Source organism: Erythrolamprus reginae, chromosome 1 (genome assembly GCF_031021105.1).
Source record: "Erythrolamprus reginae isolate rEryReg1 chromosome 1, rEryReg1.hap1, whole genome shotgun sequence".
Lineage (NCBI taxonomy): Eukaryota > Metazoa > Chordata > Lepidosauria > Squamata > Dipsadidae > Erythrolamprus > Erythrolamprus reginae.
The window spans coordinates 150,286,353-150,307,974 of NC_091950.1; the positions used below are offsets into that span (position 1 = coordinate 150,286,353).

General features: G+C 43.3%; 1 protein-coding gene across 1 annotated transcript in view; it reads left to right on the plus strand.

Moving 5' to 3' along the window:
• Positions 1-21,622, plus strand: part of TNS1 (tensin 1) — a 543,368-nt gene that overhangs the window by 144,204 nt on the left and 377,542 nt on the right. The window contains 1 exon segment of the mRNA XM_070729764.1: positions 13,453-13,567. Coding sequence (XP_070585865.1) covers positions 13,453-13,567 — 115 coding nt within the window.

Genomic DNA, 21,622 nt, shown 5'->3' on the forward strand with positions numbered 1-21,622 from the left:
AATGCATTATCTTTCCTTAATTATACTCTTTTTTACTGACTCTTCCTTTTTACAAACCAATTTTCACTAACCAATATGTATGTACACATTGGAAATTAAATGTTTGAATTATAAATACAACATAAGATATATATGATAATGATAAGGATACCTTTTACCTACATAGTTTGAGAAATAGATTATTGATACAAAAAATTTTATGTATTACCATGTAATAATTCTACTATTTTCCTAAACTATCTGATTTGTATCTTTTCCCCTCTCCCCTCTTCTTTTCCTGTTTATATTCCCCCCCCTTTTTATTAATTTAATAAATAAATTATTTTTAAACGAAGAGCTTCACCTGGAAAATCTCTAGGTTAGAGAAACCAATCAAATAGCAGTTGGATATGAAAATCTTTGTCATGATTGACAATGGTTTCCACTGAACCAATTGTTATTAATCCCATTTATTTTCATGTTCTGTTTGCCCATCTTCTAACCTTGGCATCTCTTATGGAAGTGCGGCACAAAAAGATGAGAAAAGATCAGGAGAAAGAATGGGTAGCAAAAACTGTGACTGTTTCTAATTTTAAATTTAAGGATTCTTGCTGATGTGCATGTAACAGACTATCCATCAGTTCTTGAGATAGCAGAAAAATATGCTGGTATAAACTTGCTCTACCAGTGTTTGTGAGGGTATGGTTTTCTCCCTAATAGTTTCTTGATTAGGGTATTTTTTTTTGTTTGATTGTTTCTCTGGTGTTAATTCCTGCTTTATCTGGGTGTAGGCTTCTGGAGAGGATGAGTTCTGGTCTTTTTGTTTCCTTCTTAGATTTTTTATTGTCTGTTGAATAGTGCGCAAATGTGGTTAATCTCAATATGGCTGATTTATCTGAATGTCAGGCTCCCTGGAATTTCCTAGCATTATTGGATTTAGCTTGGTCTAGGACAGTGATGGCAAACATTTTTTCCCTCCGGTGCCGAAATACCATGTGCGCATGCTACCTTGCATGCGTGAGTGCCCACACCCATAAGTCAGTGCCTGAGGAGGGAGAAAACAGCTCCCTCCCCCGAGGCCCTCTGGAGGTCGGAAACGGCCTGTTTCCCAACTTCTCTGGGCCCAGTAAACTCGTGTTTTTGCCCTCCGCAGGCACCAAAGACTAAAACCGGACCAGAATATCTCCGGGACCGCCTTCTGTTGCACGAATCCCAGCGACCAGTTAGGTCCCACAGAGTTGGCCTTCTCCGGGTCCCGTCAACTAAACAATGTCGTTTGGCGGGACCCAGGGGAAGAGCCTTCTCTGTGGCGGCCCCGACCCTTTGGAAACAACTCCCCCCAGATATCAGAGTTGCCCCCACCCTCCTAGCCTTTCGTAAGCTCCTTAAAACCCACCTCTGTCGTCAGGCATGGGGGAATTGACATGTTCCTTCCCCCTAGGCTTATAAAATTTATGCATGGTATGCTAGTGTGTATGATTGGTTTTAACTTGTGGTGTTTTAAAATTAATTTAAATATTGGATTTGTTTACATTGTATGGCGATTGCTGTGAGCCGCCCCGAGTCTGCGGAGAGGGGCGGCATACAAATCTGATTAATAAATAAATAAATAAATAAAACACCCTCCCTATCCCCCGGGAGGCTCCCTGGGAAACTAAAAACACCCTCCCAGAGCTTCTGTGCGAGCCAAAAATCAACTGGCTGGCACACACATGCATGTTGGAGCTGAGCTAGGGTAATGGCTCACCTGCCAGCAAATATGGCTCCGCGTGCCACCTGTGGCACCCGTGCCATAGGTTTGCCATCACTGGTCTAGGATGCTTATAGTTTCCCAATTGAAGCTACGGTTGAATCTATGCATTGTGAGATCAAGGAGTTTTCATTGTGTCTTCCTTCTGACTGCTGGTTGGTGTTTGAGGCTGCTCTCTGCCAATCTTCTGCCAGAAATGTAGAGGCTGTTACAGTTCTTGCACTGTATGTTTTAGATAGCAAACCATGTGCTTTAGGCAACTCTTCTTTCGTGCTTGTGGTTTTGTCAATGGGCCAGTTTCTGAACATGGATCTAGCATTCTCCTAAAAGAATGCAGAAGTAATGTGTATTAGGAGCCAACCTAAGAAATTGATGGTCAGACCTTGCGTGCCTAGATACCTTTTTCAAAGCCAGGGATCCAGCCCCTCCAGCAATCACGCAGAGTAGCTGCTGGGAATCAGTGTAGAAAGGCTATTCCAGTTGGATATCCACCCTCCATCCCCTCCATCCTAGAATGGCCAGGAGCAGCTGGGCTGATTCCAGCTGTTGACCATGATAGCAACCATATTGTTAGTGAAACGTGCCAGATAATATTCATGGCCAGAATTGCATAAGGAACAGAGGGGAAATGTAAACCATTACTTTAAAGCTGGAACAGCTCAAGATGACTTAAAGATGACTGTGTCCCTGTGTGTTGTGGATGAAAGGAGGAGTATGAGATGAAAGCAGTAACAGGAGGAGGTGGCAGAAAAAGGCATTGACCAAAGTGCAAGTGGGCTTCCTTGTGCATTTATTGGCCAGTGGGAGAACAGACTGCTGGATTATTAGATGGGCCAGGAGTCCAATTCAGCAGGGCACTGCTTGTGTTGCTATGTAATTTATTTATTTACTTATTTATTTGGTTGGATTTCTAGGCTGCCCTTCTCCTAAGACTCAGAGCAGCTTACAACAATATAGAAAAATATACTACTCAAAAAAAAAGAAAGAAAAGGGAACACTTAAATAATACATCCCAGATCTGAATGAATGAAATATTCTCGTTGAATATTTTGTTCTGTACAAAGTTGAATTTGCAGAACAGCATGTGAAGTTGATGGTCAATCAGTATTGCTTCCTAAGTGGACAGTTTGATTTCACAGAAGTTTGATTTACTTGGACTTATATTGTGTTGTTTCAAGTGTTCCCTTTATTTTTTGAGCAGTGTACAATACATATGAAAAGTGTTAGTATGTCTCGGTATAGCTAGGCTATGAGACCTTTGACATACACCAAGCAGGGATTAAGAAGAGTGTGGATGTGTGTGTGTTATAGCCAATAATGACACAGACTTAGTTATGCTGATTAAGTACTATTTACATATATACATAAAACAGAAACAATCCATAAACTGCACATAGAAAGCACTAAACAATACAATACAATATGCACATAGCAAGCACTAAGCAATACAATATAACCTGCATATAACAAGCACTAAGCAATACACACTCCCACCTCAAGGTAAAGGCAAAAGTGAATGAGCAATACAGCATCATTGTAGGAGAGAGTACTGGCGCCCTCTTATGGCGAACCAGCCAAAACTCTGAAAGTGATATTACTACTTAAATACAAGAAACTACAATAGGCAGTTTAACATGGCAATCCCAAACAACCATGTACCATGTACTAACAAAAAGTGAAACCCAACCAACACTAAAATGGATAGTTAAAACCCCTATGGTATAAAAGCCCCTATAATTAAAATCCTTATAATGTAAAAACCATTAATTCAACACCAATCACACAATCACAACTGCGGCCAGAGCAAGATGTTAAGCTCAATGGCCCCAAGCCTGCCGGCACAGGTAGGTTTTTAATTCCTTGTGAAAGGCCAGGAGGGTGGTGGTGGTGCGAATTTCTGGAGGGAGTTGGTTCCAAAGGGCCGGGGCAGCCACAGAGGAGGCTCTTCCCCTAGGTCCTGCCAGCTGGCATTGTTTAGCTGACGGGACCTGGAGAAGGCTGACTCTGGAACCTGACCGGCTGTTGGGATATATGAGGCAGAAGACGGTCCCGTAGGTAATCTGGTCCTAAGCCATTTAGGGCTTTATACATAACCAACACTTTAAATTGCGTCTTGAAATCAATTGGCAACCAATGCAGCTCATGATGGCAAGATGTGCAGGTGCCTAGGAAGGCCCGTTATTGCTCGCGTGGCTGCATTTTGCACCAAATGTAGTCTTCGAACATTCTTTAAAAGTAGCCCCCTGTAGAGCGCATTGCAGTAGTCGATCCTCGAGGTGATGAGGGCATGAGTGGCTGTGTGAAGAGACTCCTTGTCCAGATAGGGCCGCAACTGTAGAGCGCATTGCAGTAGTCGATCCTCGAGGTGATGAGGGCATGAGTGGCTGTGAGAAGAAACTCCTTGTCCAGATAGGGCCGCAACTGGTGCACCAGGCCAACCTGTGCAATATTTATGGGGAAAAGGGTGGGCAGAGAAGACCCCTAATTCTCTACTCTTCTGATTTGAATTGGGAGGCCAAATCTGTGTCCTGTACAATGGAGATTGGCTCACTGCTGCATATTAGAAATATAGAAACATAGAAGATTGATGGCAGAAAAAGACCTCATGGTCCATCTAATCTGCCCTTATACTATTTCCTGAATTTTATTTTAGGATGGATAGATGTTTATCCCAGGCATGTTTAAATTCAGTTACTGTGGTTTTATCAACTACGTCTGCTGGAAGTTTGTTCCAAGCATCTACTACTCTTTTAGTAAAATAATATTTTATCACCTTGCTTCTTATCTTTTCCCCAACTAACCTCAGATTGTGCCCCCTTGTTCTTGTGTTCACTTTCCTATTAAAAACACTTCCCTGCTGAACCTTATTTAACCCTTTAACATATTTAAATGTTTTGATCATGTCCCCCCTTTTCCTTCTGTCCTCCAGACTATACAGATTGAGTTCATTAAGTCTTTCCTGATAGGTTTTATGCTTAAGACCTTCCACCATTCTTGTAGCCCGTCTTTGGACCCGTTCAATTTTGTCAATATCTTTTTGTAGGTGAGGTCTCCAGAACTGAACACAGTATTCCAAATGTGGTCTCACCAGCGCTCTATATAAGGGGATCACAATCTCCCTCTTCCTGCTTGTTAGACCTCTAGCTATGCAGCCAAGCATTCTACTCGCTTTCCCTACTGACTGACCACTGTCAAAATGGGTGAACATTGTGGTCAGGCGGTATTTTCATTTTTTTTTAAAGGAACACAGGGCATGGCATCAATTTCCATAATATGGCATCAATTTCCATAATATTATATTGAAATGGTATTATCTTGGATCAGTGGAACCTATCCTTTCGGGCACTAGGGACCAGTTCTTTGGAAAGAGGTTTTTCCATGGACCAGAGGGAGTGTGGCTTTGTGTGCTTCCTGCATCCCACGGATGGGGCTTTGCTTGTTTGCACAGCCTGGTTTCTGGCATTTTGTGGATGGTGGGGGGGAAGAGTTGGGGACCTCCCTTAGGTAGTATAAGAAATACTGTAGTACAAACAGTGGTAGCCCCTGCTAGGAGAGGAGCGTGTATGTGAGAGAGGGGGGTGGGTAGGTGGAGAGAGAGAGAGAGAAAGCAAGTGCTAGTGGAGTTTGAAGGGGGAATGTGGTTACAGCCCAGGACCTAGACATAGGGTTTATCAGACTGACAAAGCTTCATTCTTCATGTTCAAATTAAATAAACAGCCTTCTCCCCTACTCTATTCAACTTTCCCTGGGGGTTAATAGGATGAGAAATAGTAGAAGCTCGGGGAGGGGAAGGAATAGAGGTCATCTCTATTAGGATCAAGCAAACTTTTTAACTGGCATGCTTGGCTTAGCTTGGCTGGGCTTGTATGGGAAAGTTGCGACTCCTTCGGCTTTCCTTAGAAGCTTTAGTAAGGCTTGAATAATAAAAAGGAAGTTAACTTATTGTGGATTTCCTTTATCGTGTGTCATAATCCAAGGGCTGATTGAAACGCACTATTTAGCCCATTTTAATCTTGCATCTTAAGAACAATCAAAAGGAGAAGTGGAAGAATGTGTTTGTTCTGGGCTCTTTCAAGACCCCCTTCTGGAATGATGTCATTCCTGTGGCTGATCATGATTCTGAAACGCCGAGTGCTGTGGGGTGGACATAATGAAGGCACCAAACCATGAGTAAACTACAAGGGCAGTATTTGGCCATCCCATTTTAGATTTGGAAGCTCAACAGGATAAAGTCTTGGTTAATATTTGGAAGATCACCAAGAAAGTTCAGGGCAGCAAGCCAAATCAACTTCCATCACATTAACAAGAAAAGTGCATGATTGAGTCTAGCTTGACTTTAAAGGGCATCACTTTATGGAGAGTAAATACCAGGAGTGATTCATTTACTGTCCTAAAATAACCCTTGACTAGATGACAACATAGCAACGTTAGTCTGTGGTCCTCTGTAGTTGAGGCATTCAATCAGTTTATCTATCTGTCTATCTGTCTGTCTGTCTATCTAACATCATCTGTCTGTCTGTCCGTCCGTCCGTCTGTCTATCTACTCATTAATTTACTCATTAATTCATTCATTAATTAATTAATTAATTAATTCATTCATTGGGTTTTTTGCTGCCCCTCTCCGTGGACTCAGGACAGCTTATAACATATGAAAAGAAACAATAAGATACAGTAGCTTAAATCCAATTAAATTAAAACTAAGTAACTAGTCTAACAGTTATTATACATATTTCCAAGGATTGTCCTCTTACAAAGCTTCCAGGCTCATTCATGTAACATCAAGAACAGCAAGAATGTTTACGTCAGATGGTGCAATGGAGGCTGAATAATGTTTGTTGCCGGACAGAGTAACTTTGCTATCCAAAACTAGATGAAAACATGGAATAATGGCAATAAATTGCAATTGGAATTAATAGTACTACTAAAGTCCCAATCCTTTGGGTGGTGGTGCAAGGGGGAAGGGTGTGTGTGTAGCAGCCAGAATGCTGAATTTATTTCCTTTCCAACTATCTAATCACGAAAGGTGATAAATCTTCTTGACTTAATCTTGCCACTTGAGAGGAAGCAGTCCTGGGCCCCCTCTCTGTGTTGGACAGAGAACAGTTATGACATTTCCCCCTTTTACTGTAGGAAAGATAGAAGAAAAGAGAATGAATGGTGAATGATGTCATTAAATGTGGAAATTTTGCAAGGCCATCATATTTCATTACATTGCTTGGCTGCAAAGTCTTAATTCCTGAAGTACTCTATAATAAAATTTAGTCTTAATTTTCAGGTCAGCAATGAGGTTATCTTCTGAACCTTACTTTTCATTTTCCCATTTTTTGAAAAACAATTCTTTTCCTGGCAAGACATGCCAATTCCACTTATAAAAATGATTCCAGTAGTAGGAAGGTAATTCTTCCCTCAGCCCCATCTCTTTCAACCTCTGCAGTAATTCCTCTATAATTTAATGACTTACCAAGGCTTGTCTTTAAACTGCAAGTAAACCACTGGCTCCTCCTGACCACAAGTGGTTGCATGTGGTATGTTCAATCTAGTTAACATGAATTATGAATTTTGAATGATGACTTTGCTGCTTTAAAGCTATAGTTTTAGTTACCAGCCTTTATTCTTAGGCATTTTGGGGGGAGATACGAGGGTCGCCCAGAAAACAATGCACCACATTTTTTTTCTCAGCCTACAGTAATGGTACGAATGCGAACATGTAGATATACAGTAGTACCTCTAGATACGAGCAGCTCCACATGCGAGTATTCCAAGTTACGAGCCGAGACGCAAGCAAAATTTCTGTTTGACACCCGAGCTCAAATTTGGGATACGAGCCAAGCTTCCACTAGGTGGCACAAGAATTCCTTGCTTCCAGTTATCTCGGCGCAAAAAACAAAGTCTAAAGACATTCGTTCAAGATGCAAGTTGATTGACATACGAGCTTGGGTCTGGAACGAATTAGACTCGTATGTCGAGGTACCACTGTACATTATTTGAATTGTCAGGAGTGTATGTGTAAATTTTGCGTTTCTTCAGACAGATAGCGTAGCTGCAGCAATGTTTCAAAATGGTGTCTGTAAGTGATGTATGTTACAAGCAGCGTGTCGTCATTGAATTTCTCTCAGCGAATAAAGAAACTGTTGGGAACATTCACAAATGTTTGTGTACAGTTTATGGAGAATCTGCAGTCGACAGAAGTACGGTTAGTCATGGAAGACATTTTGAGGACGACGAAGAGGTGATTTGCACAGTGCAGAAATGGTTTCATGACCAGAACAAGAAATTGTAGCGATGGGGCATACACACCCTTGTGTTTCGCTGGAGGAAGGCCATAGAATGGGATGGAGATTACGTGGAAAAATAGGGAGTGTAGAAGAAACATAATTCTTTCTTGTGTGTAAGTTTCATTGTATTCAATAAATGTTGAAAAAAAATGTGATGCATTACTTTCTGGGTGACCTTTGTAAATGAAACCAGAATCCAGCATTCAAAGAACACAATGAACTAGGCTAAATAAACAGCAAGTAGTTCACAAACTAGTGTGTTATACTTAGGTTCTGTCTCAGAAATGGGAATTTGTCCCTTCACACACTAAGATTCATACATCTGTAGAATGATTCCTGGGAATTCAGTCAGGTTGGTATGCATGTGATACATCATATAAGGAGGTCTCTCCAACTGTAACTTCCTTCATATTACTCTGGCTACAACTCCCAAAATTTTCCAGCTAACACAGTCTTGACCAGGGGTGCAAAACTCGATTTCATTGAGGGCTGCATCAGGATTGTGCTTGATCTTGGGGAGGCTTGGGTGTGTGTGGCCAGAGTGGGTATGACCAACTCAACATCATTCATGTTGGGGGCACCTGTGGCAGCCTGAGAAAACAGGTTCCCGAGCTCTGCTTTCGGCTGTGGCACTCTCCTGCACGCTCGGCCTTGCTGAGCTCCATTTTTACTGGCAGAGGCACCACAGGTCAGTCCTTCACTGTTTTCAGGGTGGCCCCACAGGCCAGATCTAAGTTCCCTGCAGCAATCAGGGGCAGCTGGTCCTGATACTGGAAATGGGGCTGAACGCGCAGTTCCAGGTGACCGAAGATTTCTGTCTTTTTTTGCCTTTTTTTGCTTTTGCACATGCACAGAAGCAAAAAAAGGCAAAAAATGCTGACATCTTGCGGTTGTGCATGTTCCCATGCGAGATTTTGCGCAGGAAGCAAATCTCATGCCAGGCGTGCACAACCGCCCTCCCCGTGCCTGCTGCCAACGCCCACCACCCGCCCAGAGGCGTCCCTGCATTTATTTATTTATTAGATTGTATGCCGCCCCTCTCCGTAGACTCGGGGTGGCTCACAACAATAACAAGAACAATGTAAGAACAAATCTAATAATTTAAAAAACGCTAAAACCCCCATTATTAAAAGCAAACATACACACAAACATACCATGTATAAACTGTATAGGCCTGGGGGAGATGTCTCAGTTCCCCCATGCCTGACAGCAGAGATGGGTCTTAAGAACTTTACGAAAGGCAAGGAAATGCATACAAGGTAAGTGCAGCCCATCACTGCTGTGCGGGCTGAATCCGGCTTCCAAGCCTTGAGTTTGATACACCTGGTCTTGACTATAGTGGCTGAGAATTTGGTAGCCCTAACCCAGTGATGGCGAACCTTTTGGGCACCAAGCTCTCAAACTGCAACACATGTGCATGTGTGTTCATATGTGCATGCTGGAGCACCGGAAACCCGGACACCATCTGGCCAGTGCGCATGCTTGTTTTGGGGCCATTTTGGGGGCTGTTTTCAGGCTGTTTTCTGGCGCATGTGTGTGCTGGAAACCAGAAGAGCAGCTGCCGATGGCACACATGCCCACAGAGAGGGGTCTGCATGCCACCTCTAGCACGAGTGCCATAGGTTCTCCATCACGGCCCTAACCCATGCAGAAGATGCTAGGTTAAGACCGCTCTAGAAGGATGTGAAATCCAATTAGAAGGCTGTTCATTTAGGCCAGGGGTGGGCAAAGTTGGCTCTTCTATGACTTGTGGACTTCTACTCCCAGAATTCTTGAGCCAATCATACTAGCTCAGGAATTCTGGGAGTTGGAGTCCCCATGTCATAGAAGAGCCAACTTTGCCTACCCCTGATTTAGGCAGACACTTTGTTCTGGTATGAGATTGATATGTAGATAGGTAAAAATAATTAACTAGCCGATGAATACCACTAACAGAAACTCAGTACAGCTTTGTTCTTTTATGAAAAAAAGCATTTATCAATGTGAGAAATGATGAATCAATCTTCAAACTATTTTTTATTTCAATTTTTATTTTTGTAGTAACTGAAGTATATGCCCATTTCCCTAAGACAACGCTTTTAAGATTTTTGCCCACCCTCCTTATTACCAGATCAAATAATATAATGAGAAATATGCAAATTAAGACAAAAAATACAAACACTTGTGAATACATTTGAACTTGGAGAATTTTACTGTGAATTTCCCTCCCCTGCTGTTTCCAGTCTGTTCTGTCCCTGTTTTTTACTTTCAAGAAATGTAGAGCCAAAGTTTGATATATTTTTGCACTGCAAAAAATCTAAACATAGTAGCCAAGTTAAATAGCATGGAGTTACAAAATAACAGTTTACTATGAAAACTAACAATACAGTGATCCCTCGATTAGCACGGTCTCGATTAGCGCGAAACACTGCAACGCGGTTTTTCAAAAAATATTAATTAAAAAAATAAAATATTAAAAAATAAAAAATAAGTCCACGCTAGTTCTCTCTCTCTTTCTCTCCCTGTTGCCGGCGTGGTATATGAGAGAGAAAGAGAGAGGCAGAGGTCAGGCGCATTACCGGGAGGTGGAGGCGGCGTGGGGACGCTGGGTGCCGGGGACACCGAGGAGGGGGTGGACGTGGCCTCTCAGCTGCAGAGCCGAACAAGGGCGGAGGCAACGGCGGAGTCTGGCGCTGGGGCCATGCGGGGCCGCTCATCCAGGGGGGCGTGGACTGGCAAGTCGCCCTCCTTTCTCTTTCTTTCTCTCTCTTATACCACACCGGTAACAGGGAGAGAAAGAGAGAGAGCGGAGGGCACCTTGCCGGTCCACGCCCCCCTAGATGAGCGGCTCCGCATGGCCCCAGCGCCGCCCAGGCAAAGGGGAAACCCCAAGATCGCTTGCCGCTTGCCGTATTGCAGCGAAGGAGGCGAAGCAAGGCTCCAAGCTGCAATACGGCAAGCGGCAAGCGGCAAGTGATCTTGGGGTTTCCCCTTTGCCTGGGCGGCGGGAAGACCAAGGGAAGGTTCCTTCAGCCGCCCAACACCTGATCCGCTCCGCAGCGCGGCAACGGAGAAACCCCATCTTCGGCTCCTCGCTGCTTCCGCGCTGCGGAGCAGATCAGCTGTTGGGCGGCTGAAGGAACCTTCCCTTGGTCTTCCCCGCCGCCCACACGCAAACTCCACCATCTGCGCATGTGCGGCCATGAAAAAAATGGCGCACATGCGCAGATGGTGGTTTTTACTTCCGCACCACTATAACGCGGAAATCGATTAGCGCGGGAGGTCTTGGAACGTAACCCCCGCGCTAATCGAGAGATCACTGTATTCTTATTCCTTTGTTGATTATACTACTATCTGGGAATCACTTGTTAGATATAAATTGATAATCTTTATTGTTATCATTGACCAGCAAATTGTGAAACCTTAACAAATTGTTTTGGTAGTGCATTTGTATGAAATACTGGCACCTAGTGGTGCAGCAAGGAAATACTTCCCCAATATAATTGGAAAATCTATATCATATGTATTAGGGCAGTACAGTACAGTACTTTTATTTGGCCAACCAACAGTGACATCATTTGAATTTTAAAGAAATATCAGGGTGGTGATGGAGGAATTTGATGTTTAAGTTAAGAATATGCCTTTAGTTATATCTGAAGGAATGCCAAATACTATTTATTCCAAATGCCACTTTTCTAAAATTTGAGATCAGAAATGAAGTAAGTAAAGCACTAAAACTCATCAAATTAATGAACTAGTTTCCTAGAAAAAGCTATATTTGCACTCTCTCCAGATATAAAGCCTCCATCAAATGTTTCCTGTAAGATTTCCCCCCCCCCCAATGGTCCTGGTGAAAATGTCCAAGGATATTGATGATGTATCAGTTTTTCCTTGGTTACTCTCCAATGTAAAACTTTGATCTTTAAGGAAATACAGTACAGTAGATACAGCTTGAGTAAAGAAAACAAGGAAGAAAATTCAATCAAGAATATTATGCACTGTCCAGGCCACAAGATGGCGCTGATCTGCTACAAAGAGGATTTCTCTGATCCTGTTATTATTACAAAACACATTAAAAGGAAAAATACTGTAACCGTGGGAATACACGATGTTGAATTGAAGGCTGTGATGAAACAAAAGGTTTTGGTAACATAACTACTAAATTAAAACAGAGATATAAGTAATGCTGGACTTAAGGATTTCACAGTAAAATATAATATTTTAATTTTTGCCTAAAATATTAACTATTATTTATCCATCCTTGGATCTTCTTCAGTTTCCTGGAATAATTCTAACCATTAATCAGAGCTGCTTCTTTTCCCAATTCAAGCACAGCAACTCCCTTAAAGTAGGGATCTCCAAGCTTGGCAACTTGAAGATTTATAGATATCGACTCCTAGAATTCTGGGAACTTAAGTCCACAAGTCTTCAGGTTGCCAAGGTTGGAGACCCCTGCCCCCAAGAATTGCTTTCAGTTTTAAAAGAATAAAAGCTTTTTCCTCTGTGAGAGGGTGGAACTGGAGGGAGGCCACAAGTATTCAAATTCTGATATTGTCTGACATTTAGACTGGCAGGGAGTTGTGCTGTTGTGGGAATGTAGGCTATCTACTCATCAAAGTACAGGTAGTCCTCAATTTACGACTACAGTTTGTTGTGGTTAGCTCTGGCCCAGCTCCTGCCCCAAGGACTGTGGATGTGGGGGAGACATCCACATGCTGCAGGCCTGTTTTGCCCCCCCTGGTGGAATCTGCTGATGAAGGCTCGTCTAACCAAGAAGACATGAGTGACAGGGAGGAGGAGAGTGTGGCAGACAGTTCAGAAGGAGATCAATTATCTCTCTCCTCCTTGGATTCAGAACAAGAGTTAATGATCCAGCCACGCATGCGGAGAGCGATGCATAGGCAGCAACAACTGAGAGATTATTATCAAAGAAAATGAGGCCACCTGTGGTTGGGTGGGGCTGTGGTGATTAGTGAGGCTGCTGTAAATAGCAGCCTGTGGGTTTGGCCATTGTGGAGGATTATCTGATCCTTGTGTTTCGTGACTGCTTTACTGACTTTGACTTTTTGTGTGCTGATTTTTCCCCACTTTGAAACTAAACCAGAGCAAAGTGTGTTTCACTTTGTGAAAGAAGAAGGACTGTGAATTGCCTCACAGCTGCAAGCTAAGTATCACAGAACTGATAAGGGACTTGTACCAATTACCAGTTTGGTTGGAGACCAGTGCTCCTTGCTATCCCAAAAGAGGGCTTGGTTTAAGTGAATTTTCATTATAAAGAACATTGTTTTGAATTTTCAAACGTGTGTGTGTCTGAAATTTGTACCTGTGAATTTTGGGGAGGATTCTACCAGAGAGCCCGACAGAACACAGTTGAGCCCCAAATTTATGTTGCTAAGTGAAAACATTTGTTAAGGGAGTTTTTGTTGTTGTTGTTTTTCCCCCTGACAATATTGTATCTCTTCCCTACAGCCTCAGGACCTGGAAGCATCCACATCCCACACTTTCAAAGTGAAGAGTTTCAAGAAAGTAAAACCATGTGGGATATGTCGTCAGGCAATTACCCGGGAAGGTAGCACCTGCCGAGGTGAGTGATGGTGGCTGTGGGAGGGCAAAGTTCAAGCTTCCCTACCAAATACGGCTACAGGTTGTCCTCGACTTACGACAGTTCATTTAATGATGATTTGAAGTTTATTATTTATTATTATTTATTTCTAAATCAGATTTGTATGCCCCCCCTCTCCGTAGACTCGGGGCGGCTAACAACAATAATAATACCATGTAAACAAATCTAATATTTAAGTTAATTTAAAAAACCCCAATTTAAGAAACCAATCATACATAGTTACCCTGGAAGCTGTGACTGACATTGTTGCAATGTCTCGTAGTCACCTGATTACAATTTGCCAACTTCCCAGCTGATTTCTGACAAACAAAGGCAGTAGGGAAGCCAGATTTGCTTAATAAGCGTAGTGATTCATAATACTGTGACAATTACGGTAAAAGGGGTCATAAAATTGGGTCCAGTCGCATGAGGATTCACTTAATTACCGCATGGCTAATGACCAGGTTTCTGGTGCAGTGGTGGTCATATGTCAAGTACTATTTGTAGTTTGTTGGTGGAGAACAAATTACAGGTAATCCTCAACTTGCAACAGTTCATTTAGAGACTGTTCAAAGTTACAACAGCACAGAAAAAAGTGGCTTATGACTATTTTTCATGGTTATGACCATAGCATCCCCATGATCATGTGATCAAAATCAAGATGCTTGACAAGTAGTTCATACTTATGGCCACTGCAGTGCCCTGGGGTCATGTGATCACCTTTTGCAACTTTTTGACCATTAAAGTCCATGGGGAAGCCAGATTGAATCATGTTTACTAACTTATCAATGAACGAATCAAGTGATTCACTTAACAACGGTGGCAAGGAAATGGGGTCGAAACTCACCAAACAAATATCTCACTTAACAGCAGAATGTTTGGACTCTATTGTGGTCGTAAGTTGAGGACTACCTCAAGTAGGGGTTGCTTCTCCCACCTCTCCTGGTTCTCTGCGAGTGCAGCTCCACATCTCCGGCATGCATGCGTTTGCATCCAAGTGAGATTTTGCTTCTGCACATGGGCAGAAGCAAAAAAATCACCAAAATCTCTCTTGCGCACACATCCCCCCACAAGATTTTGCTTCCTGTGCATGCGCAGAAACAAAATCTCGTTCAGACGCATGTATGTGCACGCCAGAGACACGGAGCTGTGTGTGCAGCTCAATTTTCCCAACTGGTACCATAGCGTCAAGTGTACCGGTAATAATTAATAATAATAATTTATTGGATTTGTATGCCGCCCCTCTCCGTAGGCTCGGGGTGGCTAACAACAATGATAAAAACAGCATGTGACAATCCAATAATAAAACAACTAAAAACCCTTATTATAAAACCAAACATACACACCGACATACCATGCATAACTTGTAATGGCCTAGGGGGAAGGAACCCGCTACTGGGCTACCTGTATAGAATGATATTGGCTAAAATCCTGTGAGTTATTGTTAGTCTTTCCCCATCAGAAAAATACTCCTGGCATAGAGAATTTGGCAAGAAATATATTAATATAGATTAATATAATCAGGGAATGCTGTCAGTTGATTATGGCTAAACATTCCTGAAAACATGGTTGCAAGAGCTTACATTTGAATTTACATCCCTTTTGTGGGCTTCTTATGGGACATTTGCTCAGGTGCTGTGTGAATAGAATGGTGGCTTGAACGGCCTCTGATGTTTTCTCAGGTCCTTCTGTTCCCACCCACATGTTCTAGAGGTCTAGCAGGTAAGTATGTTAGTCTGCTCACTCCATGGTGATTTTCCAAACATATAGCAGCATGCATGTAACGTGGAGCCCCACCCCCCACCCCAGACCTCTCCTCCACCTTCAGCCTTGCAATGAAAATAATGTTGTTTTTGCTTTGTTTTCCCCAATATAGTGTTGGGTATTTTGATTATTATTAATATTATTTGTATTAGCAGAGTTCAACTGGCTTAATTTGCAGCGGAGTTAACATGGCAAGAAATAACACGTGGTTCAGAATCCCATTTGTTAGCAATGAATGACCACTCCTTCAATAAGATGAAAAATACAATCTTTACTTACAATTATGTTGATTCATGCAATTGATAGATTGCAGGCAGATAGGTTTATATTCCACTCCATATTAATAACTTCTGGATGGTCCCATGTGTGAGGATGGCTTTGGATTTCATCTCACACATGTGTCCTCAGCTGAGGACAATGGAGCACACACAGAAGAAGAAGGTAGAAGAGGTAGAAGAGAAAGAAGAAGGGGGGGGGCATCTACTCTGCAGAGGTTTGTATAGCCTGCAGGGTATCTGCCCCTTTTGGTCATCAAAAGGTGACACACTGGTCAGTTAATTGCGACCTGACCATAGAGATGTGTTTACAAGACAGTGCAAGCATGTAGTAGAGTAGTTAAACCCAACATATAGGACATCCATCCTCTGATAATAAGTCCAATTGGGCTTTTGCGTGCATGGCAATAAGGCCACGTGCTTATTTCAGGGTTCAAAAAAATATAAGGGCCTTATTTTTGGGAAAACATGGTATGGAAGTGTCAGCCCTACAAGGAAGGGCACATTAAGAAAGCAGTGCCATCTAGCTCACAACTCTTTTTGTTGCAATAGAATGCTTGAAAGTTTGAAAGTAATGCAGTACCTGACTCTGTGGTTTCTACTCCTAACCCCCAAACCTTTAACCTTAGATTGTCTACAATTGATCTCTCCCCCTTTCTAAAAGGTTTGTAAGGTGTCTGCATAAGTGCACCATTGTGCCTACCGTCCCTGTCCTACTGTTCTATTGTCTTCTATCATTACTTTTTATCATTACTTTTCTAATGTTTTATTTATACAAATTATCATCCTACAATTGTTTGACAAATAAAAATAAATAAATAAATAAATAAATACCTACCTACCTACGTACGTACATACATACATACATACATACATACATACATACATAATTATCCCCCTCCTTCACTTTATCTCCATGTGAATTACCAAGTGGCTGAGTTGAGATGTTTTTGTAGTTAGGTTTTGGCCTGCACTGAAGCCTTGCAAATCCAGACTGTGGCCTTGGATTTGACTCTTCCTCTTATCTTTCAAGGCCACCCCCTATTCCCTCTTTGTATAAGGAGGAGAAGAAGGTGGTAAAATTCCTTGATTGCATTAATCAAACCCAATTGACTGAATTGGCTGCTTCCCCAAAGTGAAGACTTATCCTCATGTGTCAGTAGTACAGTACACAATCTCTGATTCTGACTCTAAGAAGAATGATCATCATTAATATTTTTCTCCCATCCATTCAGTACAGAAGAGACTGGGAACCTATTGCATTTTTTAAAATAGGAAGAACATAGAATGGAAGAATAATTCATGATAGGCTCAACAGAATAGCTGTACTGTGGATTGAACAATGGACATTCCTATTCGGGTGTTTCTTCTAGTTTTCTGTCTTCGCTTGCATAACAATAGAGGAATGCTAAAATAATACAGAGTCAGAATTTCTGAAATATTTTGTTTTCCCAAGGCCATCATAACCATAATCTCTGTTTATTTATTTATTTATTTATTAGATTTGTATGCCGCCCCTCTTCGAAGACTCAGGGCGACTCACAGCAACAGAACAATACAAATCCAATAGTTAAAAACAATTTAAAACCCTTAATATAAAAACAATCATACATTTCATACAAACCGTACATAAAATGGAAACGGCCCAGGGGAATCAATAAGTGAGTCTTAAGATTCTTGCAAAAGGCAAGGAGGTGGGGGTATTGTGAATCTCTGGGGGAGCTGATTCCAGAAGGCTGGGCCCCCCACAGAGAAGGCTCTTCCCCTTGGCCCCGCCAAGCGACACTGTCTAGTTGACGGGACCTGAAGAAGGCCAACTCTGTGGGACCTAACCGGTCGCTGAGATTCATACGGCAGAAGGCAGTCCTGCAAGTAATCTAGCCCGATGCCATGTCAGGCTTTATATGTCATTACCAACACTTTGAATTGTGTCCGGAAACCGATTGGCAACCAATGTAGTCCGCAGAGTGTTGGAGAAACATGAGCATGTCTGAGGAGGCCCATGACTGCTCGTGTGGCTTCATTTTACACGATTTGAAGTTTCCGAACACCCTTCAAAGATAGCCCTATGTAGAGAGCATTGCAGTAGTCAAACCTTGAGGTGATAAGAACATGAGTGACTGTGAGTAGAGACTCCCTGTCCAGATAGGGCCACAACTGGTACACCAGGTGAACCTGGGCAAACGCCCCCCTCAGCACAGCTGAAAGATGATGTTCCAAAGTAAGCTGTGGATCGAGGAGTACGCCCAAGTTGCGGATCCTCTCTGAAGGGGTCAAAAGTCCCCCCCCACAGTAATGGATGGACAGATGGAAGTGTCCTTGGGAGGCAGAATCTACAGCCACTCCGTCTTGTTGGGGTTGAGTCTGAGCCTGTTAACACACATCCAGAGCCTAACAGCCTCCAGACACCGGCACATCACTTCCACTGCTTCACTGAGTGGACACCAGGTGGAGATATATAACTGGGTATCCTCAGCATACTGATGGTAACTCACCCCGTGCCCCCGGATGATCTCACCCAGTGCTTTCATGTAGATATTAAACAGCAGAGGGGAGAGGACCGACCCCTGAGGAACTCCACAAGCAAGGGACCTAGGAGTCGACCTCTGATCCAGGGATGTAGTAGGAGAACCACCATAAAACGGTGCCTCCGACTCCCAACCCCTCCAGCTGGTGCAGAAGGATACTCCGGATAAACCCCTATCCTGGGCCCGTCAGAGATCATCCATCAGCGTGACCAAAGCAGTTTCCATGCTGTAGCTGGGCCTGAATCCTGACTGCTGTGGGCCTAGATCCAGCCTGGTTTGGTGAACCAGTAGCGGTGGGTGCAGGTTCCACCCAACCACCTGGGATGCTTCACGCAGTGACGGGATTTAGAACCCACTACTTCTTTCAAGTATAAAGTCAAAATACTTTTTGTAGGACTTTTATGGAAGTTCAAAAGCATGCAGTCTCATGATTCTGTGCCCAAAAGCTGAGCTGATTTGTTGAAATAATAGCAGAACCAGTTTTCTTAAAAGAAATATAACACTGTAATTCTGCAAAGGTTGGGGGAATCTGTTCCCCACTGGCAGACAGGAACTAGGAGAGGAGGTGTCTATTCTTCTTATCTCATATTATTGTATCTCCATAACACTTCAACCATTCATGGCTTGCTTCTTCTTGTCTCATTCCTGCTCCTTTCTTTCACGTCACTAAGGTTTTCCATGTATTGAGGGCAGCAAATTGTTGGGCAGATTCACAACACATTTGAAGAACTGGGTACTGAAAGCATAGAAGACATTTCCAGAAGTAGTCATGTAATCCCTTCACAAATTGTATTGACAAGGAACCTTGCAGACTGATAGAAATTTACAGATTGATTAATAAAGATAATATAATGGCTCTCAGCCCAAGGATGGAACTTGTGTTCCATAGATTTTTCTGTGACCAGGTTGTTAATTTTCAAGATGCCATAAGAGGGCACTTTCATCAGTTTTGCAACTGGCCACAAGATGCCACTATTTCCACATTTTTATCTTTACTTTGTGTAGTAATGTGGGATGAATGAAGTAGAGTTATTATTATAACTGATGAATTGGCTAACACTTGCAGCGGTAAAAGTGCCTGAGTTACATATTTAACAGAGTTGGAAGGGACAAGTTGGAAGGGACATTGCAGGTCATCTACTCCAACCCACTGCCCAAGCAGGAGACTCTACATCAGCCTCTACCTAGGATAGAACTCACAATCTCCTGATGGTGAGGCAAGAGCTCTACCTCTAGGCCACAGCAGCTGGGTAAAGGGATACAGTGAGGATCTTTTAAATATTTTGTTCAATTTTTCTCTCCCTTGCCAGGAAGATCTAGACATGATCAGTGTAGTGAATAATTCATTCCAATTAATTGACATAATCAGAAATGTGGGTAGACTTGTAACTGATTCCCCAATGCAAGATGCCCCATTCTGGTAACTTCAGAACTATTGGCTTTCATGTCCCACCATTCATAGTTGACTGGAAAAGTAGCATAATGGGACAATAGATGATCTTTAAAAAACAACAACAACAACCTGACCCTATATTGAGTTTTAGCAGATTATTTATCTGCTTTTTATCTTAACAGAAATTATGGGAATGAATCAGAATGTATATCTAGAAATGAAAAAAGCAAAATCTGACTAAGTGCACATTACCTCTATTGATTAATACAAGTTTATCCAATCCATTTTGCCTGCAATTTATATTGAACTAGTTATATGCCCTAATCCAGAGGTCCCCAACCTTTTTAGCACCAGGGACCGGCTTTAAGTTAGACGAGTTTTCTACGGCCCGGTGGGGGGGGGGGGCTTTGGTCATATGGGGGTGGGGTTATGGAGGGGTGGAGCTTAGTGACGCAGCCCTCCACACTTCTCCACAGGGCGGGGAGAATCAGGAGGCTCCTTTGGCGGCTGGGGGCTGCCTGGCTTTGTGATTTTGGCTGGGGGGGGGAGTTAGGAAGGTCCTACTTCTCCCCCCCCAGCCAAAAATTCAAAGCCTATCTGCTGGATACGGGCGATGAGTGGGACAGAGCGGCGCGGAAGCCTCTTGCAGCAGCTGCCACAGCCACCGGCTTCGGCGCCGTTCGTCCCGCCCATCGCCCGTATCCAGCAGAAGCTGCTGCCCGAGTGCTCTTGGCCGGCGGGATTCAAAGTGCTGGGGTGGGGGTGTCCTGACAGCCCCCCCACCCCAGTGCTTCGCCTCCCGCTGGGACACCCCCCACCCCAGCACTTTAAATCCCGCCGGCCAAGAGCACTCGGGCAGCAGCTTCTGCTGGATACAGGCGATGGGTGGGACGAACGGCGCCGAAGCCTCTTGGAGCAGCCGCCACAGCCACCGGCTTCGGCGCCGTTCGTCCCGCCCATCGCCCGTATCCAGCAGAAGCTGCTGCCCGAGTGCTCTTGGCCGGCGGGATTTAAAGTGCTGGGGTGGGGGGTGTCCCAGCGGGAGGCGAAGCACTGGGGTGGGGGGGCTGTCAGGACACCCCCACCCCCAGCACTTTGAATCCCGCCGGCCAAGAGCACTCGGGCAGCAGCTTCTGCTGGATACGGGCGATGGGCGGGACGAACGGCGCCGAAGCCGGTGGCTGTGGCAGCTGCTGCAAGAGGCTTCCGCGCCGCTCTGTCCCACTGATCGCCCGTATCCAGCAGATAGGCTTTGAATTTTTGGCTGGGGGGGGGAGAAGTAGGACCTTCCTAACTCCCCCCCCAGCCAAAATCACAAAGCCAGGCAGCCCCCAGCCGCCAAAGGAGCCTCCTGATTCTCCCCGCCCTGTGGAGAAGTGTGGAGGGCTGCGTCACCGCCCGACGCCCCACCCCGTCCTGCATAATGTTCTCTGCCGGGAGGGCAGCGCCGCCGCGGACCGGCTGAAAACCCCCAACGGCCCGGTCCTGGTCCGCGGACCGGCGGTTGGGGACCTCTGCCCTAATCCACATCTTGCTGAAAATATCATTTGCAACTTTAAACTTAGAAATTTTATTTTTTTCACAAAGAGATCCCACCAGAAAATAACATCATAGAAAAAATTTATAGATGTGCAGAAATGGATAAGGCGACCATGGAGATTAAGGGAACTAGCAGTTCAGAATATTGGTACGATTGGATGGGTAACAAAAATAAAGACAGGAATAAAATGTGAAAGGATGTATCAAAAGGAATATAGAAATATGTAACATAATATGTAAGGAATATAGAAATATATAACATATCTATAAAGAGGTGATATAAGAAATGTAACAAAAACAAGAAATCGGGTTTATTATTATTATTATTATTATTATTATTATTATTATTATTATTTATTAGATTTGTATGCTGCCCCTCTCCGTAGACTCTGGGCGGCTCACAACAGCAATAAAACAATTCATGACAAATCTAATAATTTAAAAACTTTAAAAAAAAACTGTTATTAAGCAGACATACACACAGACATACCATACATAAATTTGTATGAAATTTCATTTTAAAAATTTGGAAAAATCA